The sequence below is a fragment of the Salvelinus alpinus genome, chromosome 15 (assembly GCF_045679555.1).
Source record: "Salvelinus alpinus chromosome 15, SLU_Salpinus.1, whole genome shotgun sequence".
In the NCBI taxonomy this organism is placed as follows: domain Eukaryota; kingdom Metazoa; phylum Chordata; class Actinopteri; order Salmoniformes; family Salmonidae; genus Salvelinus; species Salvelinus alpinus.
Window position 1 is genome coordinate 48,643,342 of NC_092100.1, and position 20,727 is coordinate 48,664,068.

A 20,727-nucleotide genomic window follows, 5' to 3' on the forward strand; every position below is an offset into this window, starting at 1 on the left:
CGTCGTGATGTTTGATTCAGCCAACAGAAATGTTTCCCGTAGATGTAAACATACAACATACACAATTTACACCATTTGCCCACCATGTTTATGTAACATAGAGTGTAAAAATGTTGCAAATAGTTGTGTGCTTTCAATGGACTATCTTGTATTTGTGAGTCTCAAATTCCCACCATTTTAGAGCAGAAAAAATCCTCGTTATTGTCATGATGTAGTTCAAAGGATTAATAGAGACAGGACACCAGAGAGTGGAAGGTGAAGTGTGGAGCTCATTTCTATAATTCAGTGCTACTAAAGGTGAATTTAGATAACCCTTGTTAGGAAAGAAAAAAGTCAAAAAGTGTACGATTCTGGATTTTTTTTTACAGCGAAAACATCTGAAACCCTTAGCAGAGGCACTCTGGAGACAAAAACGACAGCCTGGCCAAATGGAGAGGAGGTGATGAGGGAGGGATAAAATGGACAATCGTAACATCAGTAGCCTATCAACATACACCTCACGATGTGTGCTGCGCACATACACACACGCCACACTCGTAGCCTAGTTTGAGCAGAATATCATCTGTCGGGCAGCAAGAGCACGCAGCTCAAACAACTGGTTGTCCCTGGACTAGTTTACAGCGGTAGGGTAGTTCAATTGAACTAGTTTCTCATAATTAATTAAAATAATTAATCAGTGATTCGTATTTCCTGCAACTTTCTGAAGAGGTAACGCCTGTTTGTGAGCGCCCATGTGTGTTGTGTTGCCAGTTAGCATACCGAAACAGTAATTTCTAAGGCTTTCCCCAAAACCCTTCCCAATTAAATGTTGACTCCAAAGTCGGCCTACCTGGCAGAATGATATCATGATGATTTGTAACCTATCAATCGGGTGGTCATTTGTTCTTGCAAACTCAGCCATCACATGTACACTAGGCCTACTGTACATTGTACAGTACAGAAACACCACTAGCCAAACATATGGTGAATTAAAGGGGAACTACACCCCTCCCAATGTAGAATTGCAGGAAATTAGCTTCAAAATAACATACAAAATGCTAAAGCCCCTAAATTAAACTTTTGGTGGTGTATTTTATTAATCTTAAGGAACAAATGCAGGCTCCAGTCACCATTTTAGAATTTTTGATATACCATGACATTTTAACAATTTGACCCCTGACCGTCTGTCACGCCCTGACCTTAGAGAGCCTTTTCATGTCTTTGGTTAGGTCAGGGTGTGATTTGGGTGGGCATTCTAGTTTTCTATTTCTTTGTTGGCCGGGTATGGTTCCCAATCAGAGGCAGCTGTCTGTCGTTATCTCTGATTGGGAATCATACTTAGGCAGCCTGTTTTTCCACCCTAGTTTGTGGGATGTTGTTTTTGCACAGTAGCTGTATAGCCCTGCAGAACTTTACGTTCTTTTTTCCCCTTTGTTGTTTTTTGTGTTCATTCAAATAAAGTATGATGTATGACTTTCCACGCTGCACTTTGGTCTCATTCCGACAACGGACGTAACACCGTCATTTACATGTGAATAAAAAAATTCGGAGCATGTCGGGAGTGTGTTAGAGGCCATTGTTTGAAATTCTTTCGGGAGAATCTTAAAGGTCTCATCGGTTCGATCTCCTTTGACACGAGCAAATCATAAGACAATCACCACAGAACGCAGGGTGTTCCCAAAGCATACTTTTTGGTACCCACGTGGACAGAAAGTGAATGCAGTGTTGAATTTGATGAAATGCAGACGAAATCATCATTTGATTTCTCCTCCATAAAATGTTGTCGGTAACAGTGCAATGCATCAGATTAGGGGAGTCCGGGGCTGTGCGTCACACTTTTACAACAAAAAAAATCACCAGTAGGCCTATAGGATGAGACTCTTTTCAACATTATTAGAAAGACCAAGGTCTTGGGTTGAAATGGCTTCCCTTTAGTCCTTATAGCTTATTCCAAAATGGGAGATCTTACCTATCAAAACACTGTCTACTTGAAATAAAGAAATGAATGTAGCCTACAGAGTCTTAGAAATAGCCAGGTTATTTTGATTGAACAATATTGTTTACAAAATTAAGCAGTTTATACTTTGTAAGTATAACTTATTATATAACCATCTCCAACTGAGCATAAAAGCAAGATTATGATAATTTCCACATGTCTTGACCTAGCAACTTTGAAAATAAGTTTGAAATATAGCTATCCCTTTCCTCATTCCAACAAACAATTTTTCATGAATATCTGACTCCCATAGTTCAAACAATGAAAATACCAAGACTATACTTTCACCTCCCATAAAAACACACAAATTCCCTTCACCTCAAAGTAGTCACACATTTTAACCTTAAAATGACTAGACTACACAGCACCCTCTAGATTGGGAGTAACAGACTAAACTATACTGTGAAAACCAACCTATGTAACATAGAACCCCGGTCTCCCCTATTCCCCGTGCAGTTAATAGAATGCTTATTGCGCTGTTTAATCCCCCATTTTGTTAGAAGACCAGCAGAAAGTAAAAATGTGAACATTGGTACACTCAGGTGAGTCTCCATTATTAGGCTATCATAGATGGAGTTAAGGCAAGCATTTTGTCCAATAAATGAATGACTTGCATGCACACACAGGCACTCCCTGCTGTGAAGACATCTTATTATTGTATAGGAGCTTCATTCTTCTGGTGCTCAGCAGTAAATATGAGAAAAAGATAGAGCGTAATGCTGAAGCTGTGCGATCCATCCAAGTGTTCCTGTAGAAGTCATATCTAAAATTAGAATCTTTCACACTGAGATGTGTGAAGACGTGAGAGGTTTCTTGTGTGTGATGCTTGAAGTGTAAAGTAAAATGTCAGAACATTGGCTGAGATGCAGAGCAGCACGATCATCTGTATCTTCTTTTCTACGTGGTTGTCTATTTCAGGAACAGATCGTCATCATTTTCACCTCTTAGCATCCACAAATAATGTATGTAAACATGCATTCGATGCATCCCGTGTGGCTCAGTTGGTAGAGCATGGCGCTTGCAACGCCAGGGTTGTGGGTTCATTCCCCACGGGGGGACCAGGATGAATATGTATGAACTTTCCAATTTGTAAGTCGCTCTGGATAAGAGCGTCTGCTAAATGACTTAAATGTAAATGTAAAATCCAAGTCCAGAAACAGAGGCAGTTTCAGCCCAATGGGATCAAATAGTTGGGATGCCTCCTTTGCCATTTGGCCTGCTTACAGTGGAGGCTAGATAATGATTGAGGATGTTCATCCATCTTCCCCAGTATTACCCTTTGTTCTCTCTGATGTGACTTGACTTGGACCATGTTCCTGTCTATCTTCATTTGTCATTGCATGCTATGCTTCAGCCTCTGTATTGCTTAACTTTTCAAATGATATCCGTGTGTCCATTCACTTTGAGTAGGACTGGATGATTGGCTTAACTCAAGGGCTTTGGTGCCTCAACCCTCCCCCGTCTCTTTCTGTCCAGAGACCAGCCTATCAGAGGCCTACGTAGGGCACCATAAAATGACAGCATCTGCAGTCTTTACAGTTGTCAGGCCAATTAGATATGGTCCCTATGCTTTCTATTTACAGTGGAATTAAGGAGGTTTATGGCCGGTCGTTGCTCCCTCCTCATCATACTCCCATGGCTTTAAGCAGCTGTTTCTTCTGAGGTCCGGCGAATATATTGCACATCTGGTGGTGCTTCTGTCACGACTACATGTCAGAGGAAAGGGTAGCGTAGGGTGGGCGGAGGGTCATTGGGGCGGGAAGGGGGATCTTTTGAAGCTCGGCTGGAGCAGGACTAAAAGGAAAAGCAGGAAGAGCAGTAGAATCCCTACCCAGGAGTCCTTGCACACCATTCTCTCTAATGTGGAAGTGTCTTGTGTGAAGGCCTGTGATGCTATTTCATTGTGTTCAGCCAGATCTTCTCCTCTTCTTCTCCAGGGGTCACAGCTTTAACTTCACCTGATTATTCACTCCCAGACAGCTGGTTTCAATTTGTCTTCCTCAAGAAAGTTAGTATTTAGAATTTTAGTATTTTATTAGGATCCCCATTAGCTGTTGGCAAGGCAGCAGCTACTCTTCCTGAGGTCCAAACAGATCTACATTACATCAAACAAAACATTGTGCATTATACAAATTTACATTGCTCCAATATTACATTACTAAGAATAATGTGTGTGTGTGTCTCTTCACAGTCCATGTTGTGCTATGAGGTGTTGTTTAATCTGTTTTTTAAATCTGATTTCAATGCTAGCTTGAGTTATCTGAGGTGAAAGATCATTCCATGTAGTCATGGCTCTATACACTGAATGTACAAAACATTAGGAGCACCTTCCTAATATTGAGTTGCATCGCCCTTTTACCATCAGAACAACCTCAATTCAACGGAGCGTCCACAGGGATGCTGACCCATGTTGACTCCAATGCTTCCCACAGTTGTGTCAAGTTGGATCGTGTACCACTCTTGATAGTCCAGAAGAAAAAGAAACGCACACCTATTTAGGCGAGGTGCTGGCTAGCGGAGTAGAAAACTTGAAAATAAAGGAGAGCTGCACACTCTAGGAGCTCAGATGCAAAAATGTAATATCCAACGTTTCGACAGCCAAGCTGTCTTCATCAGGGTATAAGGGTATATCACGGTATATATACCATTCTTGATACACACAGGAAACTGTTGAGCGTGAAAAACCCAGCAGTGTTGCAGTTCTTGACAAACTCAAACCGGTGCGCCAGGCACCTACTACCATACCCCGTTCAAAGTCACTAAAATCCTTGTCCTGCCCATTCACCCTCTGAATAGCACACATACACAATCCATGTCTCAATTGTCTCAAGGCTTAAAAATCCTTCTTTAACCCGTCTCCTCCCCTTCATCTACACTGATTGAAGTGAATTTAACAAATGACAGTAAGGGATCATAGCTTTCAGCTGGATTCACCTGGTCAGTCTATGTCATGGAAAGAGCGGGTGCTTCTAATGTTTTGTACACTCAGTGTATAGTACTGTGCATTTCCTAGCCTCTGTTCTGGCCTTGGGGACTGTGAAGAGACCTCTGGTGGTATGTCTTGTGTGGTATATATGAGTGGTCTGAGCTGTGTGTTATCCGATTGAACAGACAGTTTGGGAATTTTAACACGTCAATACCCCTCTCAAAGACCTGTAGTGTTCTCCCCTCTACTTTGAGCCAGGAGATATTGATATGCATGTTGTTGATATTAGCTCTCCATGTACATTTAAAGGCATACTGCGGGATTTTAGCAACGAGGCCATTTGTCTACTTCTCCAGAGTCAGATGAACTAGTGAATATCATTTGTATGTCTCTGTGTCCAGTATAAAGGAAGTTGGAGGTAGTTTGGCGAGCCAGTGCTATCTAGCATCAGTGCAAATGACTGGAAGTCTATGGGTACCTGCTGTGTTCAGGCCTATGTTCATTTACGTATGGAAAGGAATGAAGCCAGTTCGTCTTGTCTAACGCACAGGCAAAGTACCCATTCAGCTCTCCTGTACCTTGTGGCCTTTTGGGCATCAGTGATGACAAGAATTCATCTTCATCAGATGAACGCTGTCTCTGTCAGATGTTCTCAGACCTAAAAACATGGCTAATGTTGAGATGAGTCCATGTCTAGTTGTACTTATTGTGTAGACTCACAGTTATATGCACAGTTAGACTTACTGAGTCTCTGGCTTTTATATGAAGGTTATCCTAATTTACACAAAGTACAGTACATAGCTAAAAATCCTAGGTCTAAATACTGTATGTCATGACCAAGCAGGCTAGCTAGCTAGCTCACTTACAGTAGCTAGCTCGCTCACTTGCTGACTTTAGCCTGATGTTGTTAGCTAACCCAGATAACTTTCATAGCTAGCTAGCTAGCCACCACCACTAATAGTGACATTGACATGCTAGCCGTATAGTCTTTCATCATCAGGTGGTGGTTAGCCATGTAGCTAACTTAGCTGCAAGAATATCTTGCTAACATTAGCATGCTAGACAACTAAGCTAATGTTAACGTCCGTAAGTTAGACTATTAGATAACTAGCTATACTAGCTGATAAAGCCATCCATAGGGAAATGTTTGATTTTGATCATTCATAGAAAACTAGCAAGTTATCTTACCTCTACAATGTTTCCTGAAGTTTGAAGCAGAGTTTTTGTAGGGTGCCACCTCCGCCATCCTGGATAAGCAAAGCTTGCATTGCATGGCCTCTCCTGTGCTTAAAGGAGAACTGGTCACAGTCACAGTCTCCTCCATCTCCATAGAAACCTTTCCCCTCTTTCACGATACGTCTTGAACTAAATTAACTAAGACATTTGATTTGATTGGTCACAGACTAAACAACGATGAGCTCTCGCAAACTTTCCTTGCGCTCATATCTACTATTGTGGATAGCCTACAAAATTGTACAATACTCAATAACATAATTAAATACTCAAAAAAGTACAAGTACTCAGAAAAGCTACTCAATTACAGTACTGAGAGTATTTGTTACTTCCACCCCTGATTGATTGGCATATGGCTGAAATTGGAGCCACCTACTGTGAGTCCTCTGACTGTGGTTTGGGTGACTCCTCCACCTCTCCTCTGAGTGTATCAGTCAGGCCAACAGTAAGTAATACAGTGGGCATCTCCATTGGTGATGCTGGGAATTTCACCTCACACACAGTGGAACCACTCCAACACCACAGACGAACAGTAACACACATGGTATCACCACTACCGATGTGTTGCCCTTTCGATTAACAAGTTCAGTGTTTTTTTTTCTCGGTGTGGTCCGTTTATGGTTACCATTTCTCTGGGGTTTGACCCATCAATTTCAGGGTCAAAATTACCATGGCCATTTAGCCATGAAATCTGGCTGCTCATGTGATCTAAATGTAGAGAAAATATTTTACTTCTTCTGCTGGGAATATTGCTATAGCTACAAAAGTACCAGTCCTGCAGTCCGTGGTTACCAAAGCACTTCTAAGATGAAATCACAAATGAATTTTTGTCTGACAATTAACTGCTTTAACACACTGGAGTCAGCAGGAGTGGGATTTCCTGGTCATGCCAGCCTTTACTTTGGCCCCGGCCACTGTAGCGAATATGTTTTCTTACAGTGCCCACGGAAAGTATTCAGACCCCTTGACTTTTTCCACATTTTGTTATCTTACAGCCTTATTATAAAATTGATTTTAAAAAAATTTTTATCCTCAACCATCTACACATAAATACCCAATAATGACAAAGAGAAAACAGGTTTTTAGACATTTTTTAAAATGTATTAAACGTTTTTAAAAAACAGATATACCTTATTTACATAAGTATTCAGACCCTTTGCTATGAGACTCGAGATTGAGCTCAGGTGTATCCTGTTTCCATTGATCAGCCTTGAGATGTTTCTACAACTTGATTGGAGTCCACTTGTGGTAAATTCTATATATAGACATGATTTGGAAAGGCACACACCTGTCTATATAAGGTCCCACAGTTGACAGTGCATGTCAGAGCAAAAACCAAGCCATGAGGTCGAAGGAATTGTCCATAGAGCTCCGAGACAGGATTGTGTGTCGAGGCACAGATCTGAGGAAGGGGACCAAAAAATGGCTGCAGCATTGAAGCATTGAAGCTTTAGGGACTGGGAGACTAGTCAGGATCAAGGCAAAGATGAACGGAGCAAAGTACAGAGAGATCCTTGATGAAAACCTGCTCCAGAGCGCTCAGGACCTCAGACTGGGGCGAAGGTTCACCTTCCAACAGGACAATGACCCAAAACACACAGCCAAGACAACGCAGGAGTGGCTTCGGGACAAGTCTCTGAATATCCTTGAGTGGTCCAACCAGAGCCCGGACTTGAACCCGATTGAACATATCTAGAGAGAGCTGAAAATAGCTGTGCAGCAATCCTCCCCATCCAACCTGACAGAGTTTGTAGCGTCATACCCAAGAAGACTCGAGACTGTAGTCGCTGCCAAAGGTGCTTCAAAAAAGTACTGAGTAAAGGGTCTGAATACTTATGTAAAAGTGATATCAGTTTTTTGTTTTTATAAATTAGCTAACATTTCTACAACCTGTTTGTGCTATGTAGTTATGGGATATTGTGTGTAGAATGATGTGGGGGGGGGAAATGTAATCCATTTTGGAATAAGGATGTAACCTAACAAAAGGTGGAAAAAGTCAAGTGGTCTGAATACTTTCACTGTATGTCTGTTAAGGGACACGTGGGGCTGTCTAAGGGACAATGGGATTATTTCACAGGCAAGTTTGATGTATTTATCAATTTAACTCCTCTTATGAGAGGAGAGGCGCTATTGGACATAGTGTTCCCATATAAATTCTCATGCATGTATCATCACTCATCCAACCTTGGCACTGGAAAAACAGAGATGATAAGTTTCCTAGACTGGAGCAGAACAGCCCAGGGCAGAGCTGAAAACGATTGTTACTGCAGCTAGCACAGCTCAGACTAGTGTGGACAAAGCAAGACAAATGGCCAGACAATGGGAGAGTGTCTGTGGTTTTAATGTCCACGCCTCCAGGAACTCATTCATGACTGGATGACCAAAAATGTCTTTAGTCTCCATGACATAAGAAGTATTTTTGGTCCTATACCTTCAGACTAATGCTTCTAGGTCCTGGGGCTACTAGGATAAGACAGATGTATTATTAGCTAGCAGACAGCACGAGAGCCTGTTGAAATTACTAGTCAAGCTTGTTATTTTATGTTATTTTATCGATTACAACATACAAGTTGAAAATTATTTTCGTTTTACAGTCAAGACATGCATTTAGTTTTAATTCCAGAGATTAGTTTCAACTTCAAATATTTCACAAAGCCCCTGTTGTTTATACAAATGTGCATAGTGGGGTATGTTTAGAAATCTGTAAACCTTGCAGCATTTCCCATTGCGTATATAGTAACTTTTTCCCTGCCGTGCTACAGTATTGGCAGCAGCATCACCCCACATTGTTTTACGGTCTAAGGCTTTTATAAACTTTTGGGGAAATTTGCTAAAATGTCAAACCTTGACATAAACACGTGGCGTTTCATGAGGCAAAGTCCTATGGGTCATAATTACTTATGAGTTATTCGATATGACTTCACAGGCCATTATTGGTCATTTTATTGAGATGGGTTACATTTCATACTCCTGTCTTTTCTTTTTCTTGTTTCTTTTTTACAAATGGTAAATAATAAAAACAAACAGAAATCATCAATGCCCAGTTTAGGAATCACGTGTACGGTAGCACGTGTCATGATGCTCATGAATACAACTAGTGTTATTTCTTCCACAACATGCTGTCGAGTCAACTTTACATTCAAAACAGTAATGAATTAACAAAATGTAAAGCCATGTGCTATTACTCAGTAACAGTCGCTTAACTACACAAGTACACTTCTGCTCTACTCCTTCAGATAAAATGGAGATCAGATGTGAGATGTGATACACTCCCATGGTCTCTATTTAAACTCCCAGGGATTATTTAGATGGTACTCTGAACACTTGCACTACTTTCCTACTATCCCGGGTGACACATCCCTTGGACTGGTTCTGGTATTTGCCTCTTGGCATCAGCAGGAAAATACATTATAATATGTTAATCATGTGTCCCACTTCAAAGAGCTGGGTTGAATTGTGGATATACCGCCCCAAACAGGCCACAGAGACATGGAGAAGTCCTGACACAAAACTCCCCTCAGAAGAGCACTACGGACTGGGCAGTGCGGATTGCTGGTCCAACAGCATCACTACTGTCACAATATGGCTTCCAAGATGAAACGATGTCCCTGTTAAGTGGGACTGTTTTAGTTGAAGGTCTGAAAAATGACTACTTATTTCTATTGGCTGACTCATTAAAGAGGTTAAAGCCCTTGGTTGAATTAACCTATCATGACATTTGTCCTCAGCTTTGGCAATCAGACATTATTGTAATTGGTCAACAGAAAGCATGTTGTGTTGGGTTTGCTATAAAGAGAAAGTAATTGTTGTTCGCTGTTTTCTTCTGTCTTTTCCTTTTTTCTCTTTAGTTCATTCTCTTGGTTGTTGGTGCATTGGAGGGTTCTTGGGGGTGGGGAATGGAATTAATTGTATTTTTTATTTAGATTTTTCTTCTTGGGGGGGGACTGTGGGAGGGGTCTCGAATGGTTGAGGGACAGCTATTGGGGAACTGTGGGGGGATCTTGGAGGGTTCGGGTTCATGTTTTTTGGCCTGGTGGGAGATCTGTCAACGTGCACTTGAGCAAGGCATTGACCCTGGATGCTTCTGTGTGTCGCTCTGAATGGGAGTCTGTTGGATGACTGGTATGGTGTAGTTGTTGAGCGGCTTCACTGCAAGTATATTGTATGTTCCCGATATTCTATAAATAAATAAATAATAATAATAATAAATAAGTAATTATGACCCATAGGTCTTTGCCTCATGAAACGCCATGTGTTTATGTCAAGGTTTGACATTTTCACAAATTTCCCCAAAAGTTTATAAAAGCCTTAATTTCTTCTCAGTGTGTGTATAGAAGTAGAGCTTGGTTTCCGGCAATAGAATGACTCCATTCTAGTCAAACAAGCTTCAATGTGATTAAAAATGTCCTGCTACTTTTTTCAACTTTAATCAATGTCCTATCAATATTCTCGGAACTTGTTAGTGTTAGACTGTCATGCCATCTCTTTTGAGAAGTACTTTCCTTAAAAATATTGTTTCGGGCCGTCTAGATTCATACATGAAGTACAGTATCAGTCAAAAGTTTGGACACCAATTCATTCCAGGGTTTTTCTTTATTTTTACTATTTTCTACATTGTAGAATAATAGTGAAGACATCAAAACTATGAATTAACACATATAGACTCATGTAGAAAAAAAAAAAGTATCAAGCAAATCCAAATATATTTTTGATTTTTGATTCTTCAAAGTAGCCACCCTTTGCCTTGATGAAAGCTTTGCACACTCTTGGCATTCTCTCAACCAGCTTCACCTGGAATGCTTTTCCAACAGTCTTGAAGGAGTTCCCACATATGCTGAGCACTTGGTGGCTGTTTTAATTTCACTCTACGGTCCAACTCATCCCAAACCATCTCAATTGGGTTGAGGTTGGGTGATTAAAATGTGTTCTTAACTGATTTGCTTAGTTAAATAAAGGTCAAAAAAATTAAATAAATACAAATAAATTGATGTTTCAGCATGATAATGCACGGTCCCATGCATGGATCTGTATACAATTCCTGGAAGCTTAAAAATGGCCCAGTTCTTCCAATGGCCTGCATACTCACCAGCCATGTCACCCATTGAGCATGTTTGGGATGCTGTGGATTGAAGTGTACAACCGTGTGTTCTAGCTCTCGCCAATATCCAGCAAATTCGCACAGCATTTGAAGAGGAGTGGGACAACATTTCACAGGCCACAATCAACAGCCTTATCAACTCTATGTGAAGGAGATCTGTCGTGCTGCATGAGTCAAATGATGGTCACACCAGACACGGACTGGTTTTCTGATCCATGCCCCTACCTTTTTTTTTAAGGTATCTGTGACTAACAGAAGCATATCTTTAATCCCAGTCGTGAAATCTGTAGACTGAGGCCTAATTTATTTATTTCAATTGACTGATTTCCTTATATGAACTGTAACTCAGTATAATCTTAGAAATTGTTGCATGTTGCGCTTATATTTTTGTTCAGTGTAGATAATATGACATAACTTGTCTCCTTTTCTTTTTGTATTATTCTTTTTATGGTTCTCAGCCTCGGGATGACGTGATGTTCTAGATGTGCTTTGCAATTTATTCCTCAGTCTAACCAGAGGACATAAGTGTTTTAATGTGCTAACAGGTTCTCTGACTGAGTGGTACTGTATGAGACTGTTACTCTCCTGCCTCTTCTGCTACTGTCTCACTAGGCCTGACTCTGCTCTCGGCAGTCTACTCCACTCTCCACTCATTCTCTTGCATATCCATCTCTGACTGTTACAGTGTCTGCTATTACTGAAGAGACCATTCCGAGTGACATTTAACCAACGATTTTGCAATACTGCTAGAAGAAATGGTGCTATAAAGAACCAAAAGGCACCGTACTTTTTTAGCAGTGTAGCCTTCTGTGAGATGTGCTTCTGAGAATGACTGAACTGTTCTGTCCTGCCCTTGTGTTCCAGTATCCAGCAGCCCTGATGAACCTGGGGGCCATTCTCCATCTCAACGGGAAGCTGCAGGAGGCAGAGGCCAACTACCTGCGAGCGTTGCAGCTGAAGCCAGACGACACCATCACCCAGTCAAATCTGCGTAAACTGTGGAATATCATGGAGAAACAGGGCCTGAGGACAATGGGGCCGTGAGTTATCTCACCAGCCAGTCAGCCATCTGTGCAGCAGATGGGGGAAGAAGTGGCCCGTTGCTCCCTTGGAGGAGAAACTGGGGTAGTGAGGATGGAGGAGGACAGCAGAAAAAGGCACAGGACTGCAGAACGCTCCTTGTGACTCTTCACTACTCCTCAGGCCAGGAGTAGCTTCCCTGGTAGGCTGTCCATTTGGAGGAGCACTACCTTTGAATAATGTCTTCCTGGAACTTTGTCCAAAATGTGTGCTCTCCCAGGGTTTGTGAATCTCTACCAGAGCACTTCATTTGAAGTGGGCCATAGGTTCATACTTGAAGTCTTGTGATTAATTAGGAATTTAATTAGTTATAGATGCTTATAAGATCATGTAGGACAACATTTGTCCTGGGGCAGAGTCCCAAGGTGCTGCCCTCCGAAGCAGGAACACTGCAGTAGAAGTTACGTTTTTTCCTCACCGTCGAATTAAGTTTTTGGTCTAATGAAGTTGTGTTCATTGGCTTCTGTGCACATCAGTGAAACTCATGGCATGATATAGGAGATAACAGCTTTATCAATGAATTCTCAAATTGAACACAACTAGTGGTGGCCAGGATTGATGAATCATTCATTGTGATTGTTTATGAGATTTCACTGATTTCACATGTTGTTGGACATTGCGAACTACAGCTTCTGCAAAGAGATGTAGCAGATTGTTGAGGATCGTTGAGTGATAAAAAAGGAACCCACTGATCGATATTGTCTTATAAATAACACTTCCACAAGAGTAAACAGATACCGTATAAATGGAACATGTGCCCTCAGGGTACAGTCAAGGAGCGCTCTGAGTATTTCCCACCCTGAAACATATGAATCACTAGAATATAATTTGCCAAAAGACACAGTGTTAGTTGTGAAAGAAAATACCAATAAGATAGTTTGAAGGAAAGGAGAAATGAATTTGAACTGGAGTTTCTGTCATTATTCCCTAACTCTATTATGCCTTTTCTATCTGAAGGCGCAAAACTATTCCGTGTAAATGTAGCAGTGAATTTCAAATTGCTTCGCTAGGCTTGTTGTTTCATAGAGTGACATAATATGGCTCCTGTGTAGGTCAGAGCCATATATTAAGATGAACATATGGCTCTGGTGTAGGCTACTCATGTCTCCTTGGATAATTTACTTCGAGGAAGGTAGCTAATGTGTTATGAAAGGAAATGGCAAATGACCTTCCCATGGTACTAACATTAGCCCCCCATCAGCTGACATGCTAGTTGGAGAGTTGGACAGCAGCAGAGAACTGAAGGCTTCCCCTCCCTTCACAATACATACTGTACTGATGTGTGCTGATGACCGGTCTTTAGACATGATAAGAGGACAGTTGGAAGTCATTGTTGATGTCTGAAATCTTATAACCAAGTAGCCGTCAAACCGATGCACTCCGTTACATAACAATGCACAGCCATAGTTTGTCTGAGGGAATATTTTCATGTAATATTGCTTTGATTGAAATTGTTCCTTTTCTTTTATTTGTATGTATATATGGATTTGAATATATACAGTAAAAACCTACATACAGTATAATAGACAATAGTCTGACTTGCAAGGGAAGGTCAGTGCCCACCCAGCAAGTTCAGTATCTGTAAGATATGAATCATTTTTCCTAGCGTCAAAACATCATGTTCTCTCACTCTTTTCAGTCTTAAATGTCAATATTGTATATATTCTGTGTAGTTTACATCTACTTGGTTGTTGTCATAAAAAATAATTTACCACCGTTTATTAACTGTGTCTCCAACTTGGAAGAAAACAGATAATCCCGCTATGACATTTCTGTTTATTGTAAAGAAGCCCACAGCCACCGAGCGGTTGAATATTTGTAAGTTATTTCTTTGTGTTATCTTGGCATATAAACCAGCTGGCACTGTGTTACATTTTCAAGTGTATGTTGAAGATAAGTATTGATCCATTTCACTTTATGAAATGTGATATACCTGTACACATTTGTCTAAAAGACTTTTCCTTGCGATTCTGACTGAAAAAATACAACTATTTGATTCCAATTTTTGAACAGAAGTTTCTTAATTTCGCTAAAATATTGCATTTGACACAAAGAAAACAAAGTTCATGATAATTGAAATGACTAGCAAAAAGCCAAAAGTATTTAAACATTGCATTTTCTTGTGCTGTCCACTTCCCTACACAGTGACCCCATCCTCAGAGGTCATATCCAGTGCTTTATGGAGTTAGTAGTATGATAGTTGCCTTGTTCTTTCTTGAACATTAAACATGTATGAGCCCTGTTCCACTCTGTACGTAACCTCTGTTCTCATGTCTGTCTGTCAGTCTTTTGAAGGCACAGCACGGCAGTCTGTCTGTCCGGCTGGAGCTCGATAGCTCTACTGGTTCTTACTATCGTAACGGTTGTGTATGTCTCGACTGCGTCAACACTGTGGTGTATTTAGCTATGATCACCATGTCTATCTGTCTGATATAATGAAGTGTTGAGCTAGGTTATCACCATGAAGTATTCTACCCTCACACCTTCTCCCCAACACCACCATCCCCCATCACAAGTTGTGCTAATTTGTCTTGTGTATAAAGTGTTGATGAACAAGCGAGAGTGTGTGTCTGAAGATGGAAATAAGTGTTTCACTCTGTGTCTCTGCTCAGGGATTTCAAGCGGTGAGTTGTATTGCAGACTCATGCTCACAGAGCACTCAGAGTTTCTAAAGTTATATTTTTGGAAAGTTGTATTTGTATAAATGATCAAGATTTGTAGCCTTTGCTTTTTGTAATATAAAAAAAAAACATGTGCCAGAATAGACTTTCCCAATGTTTCTTTTTTCCCACAATAAAATAATGGTGTTCTGCTTTCATCAACTGCCTGAGTGTTTTGGGGGGGCCGTTTTGAAGAGTTTATTTTACATTTACTTTAGCATGTAATACTTAGCCTCAGAAACACATTTCCCATGACTTCCCTCTACTGAATATACTGATACAGTATATACAGTCTATACTCATATTTGCCTCATATTCACAAAGGGTATCAGACTTAATGGGGTGGTCTTGCAGACTATGGAACGGGTTTTACAAGGCATTTAAAGTTCCGCTGCAAATTTGCTGAAAATGTGTCATAAAATCTACTCAAATGGACCTCCTGCTTTCATCTATGCACAACACAAAGGGGATGTAAATATTCCCATATGGAAGGGAAGGGTAACACAGTGTCTACATCTGGCCTGCGCGTCTCGCCCGCTCCTCCCCCGCCCCATACCTCGGCCCTGACAAGCAGAAGGCCCTACCCAGTAACCCTTGTGATGTTTCTCACATGTGGTGCGTCTGGTCCGCTCCCATGATGTGAACACCCCATGGTGTCCAGGGTTCCTTATTGATTCAGAATGTGATGTGCGAAGCCCATTGCCATTGTCCATGTTGGATCATATTCTACCAACACAGGTGTGCTTCTCTTATCGTGACAAATCATGATCAAACATGTCAGATACCAGGGCCGTGGAAGCATGCACCAACTCAATGAAGTGCTCGTATTTCTTACCATTTGGTTTAACAAGCACGGTTGTTCCAGCCCCTTTGCGATGCTAACCATATGATATGGTTGACTGCGACACCGTTCTAAAAATGCACAGGCATTTAAAATACATTATGTGCATGTGTGGTGCCTGCAGTTGGAGTGAAAGCCTACGCTGACCTATGTATGCCAGTTCTATTGTAGCTAATGCTCAAAATTAATTCAACCATGTTAATCCATTTCCTCGCTGCCAAAAAGCGAGGTAATAGTTCTGAGATGAGAGGAACAGGCACACATGAAAAAGGTATTCACACACAATATCTCCACATCATAATATGTCCTCATTGCCTCCATAGCCTACCTACCTACACTACAGGTGTTTATGTACCACTAATAACTCCATTATTAATCCAGGGATTATTAGCATAGCATTACAAGTTGAGGACAGATGATGACAGATTGCATTCGGTAATGACATAAGGATGTTATGGTCAATAGCCAATAAGAGTAAATACAGTATAAGCCACTTACTACGAGTGCTCAACAGGTACTGATGCTCTTTGTCATTTTTAAGAATAAATTGACTGTTCGGTGCTGCCAAATGGGACCTTTTGTATGCATACCAATATGTTAGCCTTCAATTCTAGCCATGCAAGAGGATCACAACGACACTTTAAACTTTCAAATAAAAAAGGTCTGAACTTCCATCACCGAGGAGCACATCTCATGCGATCTGATTTCCTGCTTCCCGATCGATAAATGCACATTTTTATCATGGCATTAAACATTAAGTCATGGATTCCCTGGGTCCAGAACTCAAGGAAATATATCACATCTGTCTTCCATTTTCATGACCTACTTCATCATGTTACGATATTGCCTTTTGCATCCAGAGGAGTCCGAGCTGGAAGACAGGGGCTTACCACTTCCTTATGTGGGTATTTTTCTTATTATGTTGTTATATGGCAAATCTGCAAGCTTTTATCAAGCAAATATTTTGCAGAATGTGCCAGCGACCTATCAGGGCTTTGATCTGAGTGGTTTGGGCCAGGCACTCGGAGTGAACGTGCGCCGTCTTCAGAGCGGATCGCTGTGCGTGACGCAGGGAACTCTTTCCCTTTGTACTCAACAGCCATTGTAATTGCGTGACAGAAGAAGCATTAGAACGAGGATTAGGCACGAAATGCTTGCCTCAACAATAAGGCATCTACATGTGCATCTCCAAGACACTGCTTCATATTATTGAAGGGGCTTTTTTTAGCTTCAGGAAATTGCATCTCTTTTGCATTTCAATCGAATGCTTTTCTCAATGCTATCTGTACCACAGATCAACAACAACAAAAAAGTCAGGCCCTGCGGATGAAAGGTGCTGGAATGATGGGAGGATAGTGTGGCCCTTTCTTCCTCTGCTTTGTCAGAACAAGCAAAGTACAAGGAAACCAACTGAAAGAAAGACCTGTTCTTCTGTCAAGCAATTACAATGGCTGTTGAGTACAAAGGGAAAGACTTGTGGTCCCGTATGGCTCAGTTGGTAGAGCATGGCGCTTGCAACGCCAGGGTTGTGGGTTCATTCCCCACGGGGGGACCAGGATGAATATGTATGAACTTTCCAATTTGTAAGTCGCTCTGGATAAGAGCGTCTGCTAAATGACTTAAAATGTAAAAAATGTAAATGTAACAGTTGGCTATTAACATAAATAGTAGTTATTGTCTTAAATGCATGTGAATATAGTCTTTGCTGAAGTCACATGAATCTGTGGAGTTATACCTGTAACAGTGTTGGGGAGTAGTAAACTACATGTTGTTCAACTAGTAATTTAACAACGTTTTGCAGTAGCTTGGTGGTAGTTGAACCAAATTCAAATCTTGGTAGTGTTTTCAGTAGTTAATTACTTCTTTGCCATGTAGCAGTGTAGCTAACTATTGGAATGACACACTAGTTTTTTGCAAAAATAAATTACTGGTGAAGTAGGCAAGAATTTCCTTTCTTTTTCAGTATCAGACCTGTGTGATTCTCAGGAGAAACATAGTTTTGGTTTAATAGGATAAATTAACATCTGACTTACAATTTGTAGTCTATGATGTTTCAGACTAAGATATAATCATTAATCACAAAGTAGTGTGAATGTAGTGAACTACTTTTCAAAGTAACTCTGTTAAGTGTAGCTGTAATGTAGCTTAACTTCTTCCAGTGTGAAGTAGTTGGTAGCTTGGTAAACTATATTTTCAGAGTAGCTTCCTGTACCTATAGCCAAATGCAGCCTTCTTTTGACATTTCACAGGCCACCATCTGCTTAATAACTTCTGTACAATACTTCCCTTACGTCAAATGAATCATTTTAGCTGAGAGTAGAGGAGGACTAAGTCTTTCCTTAATAGGGCCTTCAGAATCATCTGGCAGGGTATACTGTATTTGAACTTGGGCGGCCGTTCTCATAGCTTGGACCAGAAACGAAAAGTGACACTGCAGGTCTTTACAGATACAACGATGAGAGAGGTATCTTGTCTATGTGCCGGTCTGTTCATTGTCTCGTTTATTGTTTTGCTATGACTTATTTCCCTACTTCATTGTAAATAAACGTGTCACCTTGGGCATTGCACAGTCACCATCTTGCTGCCTCCTCACTGAAACCTCCACCTCCAAGAGAACCACTTCACAATAGCATAAAATAAATTAGACATAAGCCTTCTGGCTACACAACGTAATCAAATGAAATGTAACTGTAGCTGACTGATTCTCAAGACCACAAATAAAAACAAACACATGTAGAATAACGTGAGCCTTAATTCTCATTAATTAGCCTCAGGCCATAGGTTACTTAAAATAACCTGATAGGCCTACCCGGTAACAAACAAGCAAAATAATTAGCATGTTTAACTTAAAAAAACAATCTCCTAAATGGGCTCTCAAAAAGCACAGTGCATCAATCAGACGGTTCCTGATTTTCGTCACACGTTGGCCACAGACAGCGAAACTCTCTCGGCCTCCATGGAGGTGGCCTGAGTTGTAGCGAGCCTCTCAAACAGGTGCTGGATGTATTTTGACCTGTTGTTGGTTGCTTCGAGCAGGGAGAATTCCTTAGACAAGATCTTCAGCAGATCGGTTTCCTTTTTTGTTCTCTCTCTCTCTCTCAGCGCTCTGGGATTCAGGAGGTACAGTACCTATGGGTATGAAAAAGAAAAGATGAATTAATAAAATGTAAAAACAGCCACGTAGCTTAACCCATTTTACATAAAAGACAGACAGGACAAGCCAATTTAATTTATATTATTAGCCTAATAGGCATACCTTACAATAAAAGAGAAATAGTATGTCAGCATACCTAAAGAAGGACATTAAGTTCTTCTGCTTCCTCTCCACGAGCATGGCCTCGATGGCACCTCGAACCTCTCATCCCGTCGGCTTTGATGATGGTGCAGTCCAGGTGGCACAGTGACTCCACGTCCATCTTCACCAGTTTACGGCAAGTACAGAGTTCGATCAGCAGCTTCAGTTGTGCGTCGGTCAGGGCTTGTTCACAGCCCTGTGCAACCTTCCAACCTCACGTTCCCCTGTAGCTTGTCATCGCTAACTCCCTTATTTGCGAAAGTGACGTGCAATCCTCCTAACTTTCTCCACTGTGCTGGGCAGCTCCCCTCTGAGCTCGTATGTTCCTCACACTCCCCATCTTCCTCTTCATAATCAGCATCATTCTTATCATCACTGTCACTCGGGGCCAGGGGTTGCGCTTGAGGGCAGTATATTACAGTCGGTCACAGTAGCACAGCTGTAGCTCTGGAACAACAAGTTTCCCATACATTCACCTTAACTGATGCACCATCTGTAGTGCTGCACACAATGTGGTCTTGCATTGTGAGGTTGTATGAGGCCAATTGCGCAACCAACATCTCCTTCACCCTTTCACCTGGCAGGCTACCTGGGAGTTTAACCATCCCCAGGGTCCAGTACTCTTGGAAGGTATGTATATTTATATTCATCAATCGTTTTTTCTGGCTGGAGGTGTACTCATTTATGGTTAGTGAGAAACGGATGGCTTTCCTCACCATGGCCTGGAACTTGTCGGCTAATCTGCTCTTCTCTTTCTCGTCATATCCTCCCACCTGTTGTGATATGTCCAAGTGATTATTGGGGAGGGTATGGCCATCTTTTTTTGTGCTGATCTGATGTAGTTATTGTTTGCAATGGCATGGTAGGAGAACCTGTCGCACGCAGCTATTTCTGATATAATCGGTGATTGGGGTGGCCATTTTAGTGATCGGGCAGAGACCGTTTATTAGTTCTGCTCTCACATATCTGCCATTTATCACTCGACCCCCTTCGTTGCCACAGTACTTTGAATGGAATTTCAACTGCAATCCAGGTAATTTGGTTCTGCTATTAGATGAAGGACAGTGATAACATGTTCATCTGTTGTATAAATTAACAAAATAGCTCACACTGTATTCCCATTTGAACTTTGCTGTGCTATTAAATGGCTGAAAGGGCAGTGAAAGACATTTAGCTGAAAACTAAGCCCAAAACTCAGTCATTGTTTTTCCATTGGAATTTGGTTGTGCTTTTAGAATGGTTGAAAGCATATTCAACTAACTTTTGCCTGTCTTTTTGAATGGGTGAATATAGGTTGTAATCTCATTTATCAGCGTCTCAACCAAATATTACCAAATTATCCACATTAAAATTATGTGGTGTTCCCAGTGGGTTGCTACACAGACAACATTTTGGGAAGGAAGTAATTGGAAGCAGGTTGGCCCAACAGTAGCTCAAAAGTTGGAGCCATTTTTATTACCGTATTAACTACCTTTCAGTGACGCATCTACAGTTTTAGCATAAACCATGCGTGCGCTTTGAATTTATGGCGACTTTGTGTAAGTAAACACGGTAGGCTACTACAATGCACCCTGAGTGTTATTGAGCATGCAGATAGCAGAGCAGCGAAGGCCGAAGAA

The 20,727-nt window shown here is 41.1% G+C and overlaps 1 protein-coding gene across 1 annotated transcript in view; it reads left to right on the forward strand.

Moving 5' to 3' along the window:
• Positions 1–15,130, forward strand: part of tmtc2b (transmembrane O-mannosyltransferase targeting cadherins 2b) — a 172,287-nt gene extending 157,157 nt beyond the window's left edge. The window contains exon 12 of the mRNA XM_071343867.1: positions 12,097–15,130. Coding sequence (XP_071199968.1) covers positions 12,097–12,276 — 180 coding nt within the window. The 3' untranslated portion in view covers positions 12,277–15,130. The remainder of the gene's footprint in view (positions 1–12,096) is intronic.
• The last annotated feature ends 5,597 nt before the right edge of the window (positions 15,131–20,727 follow it).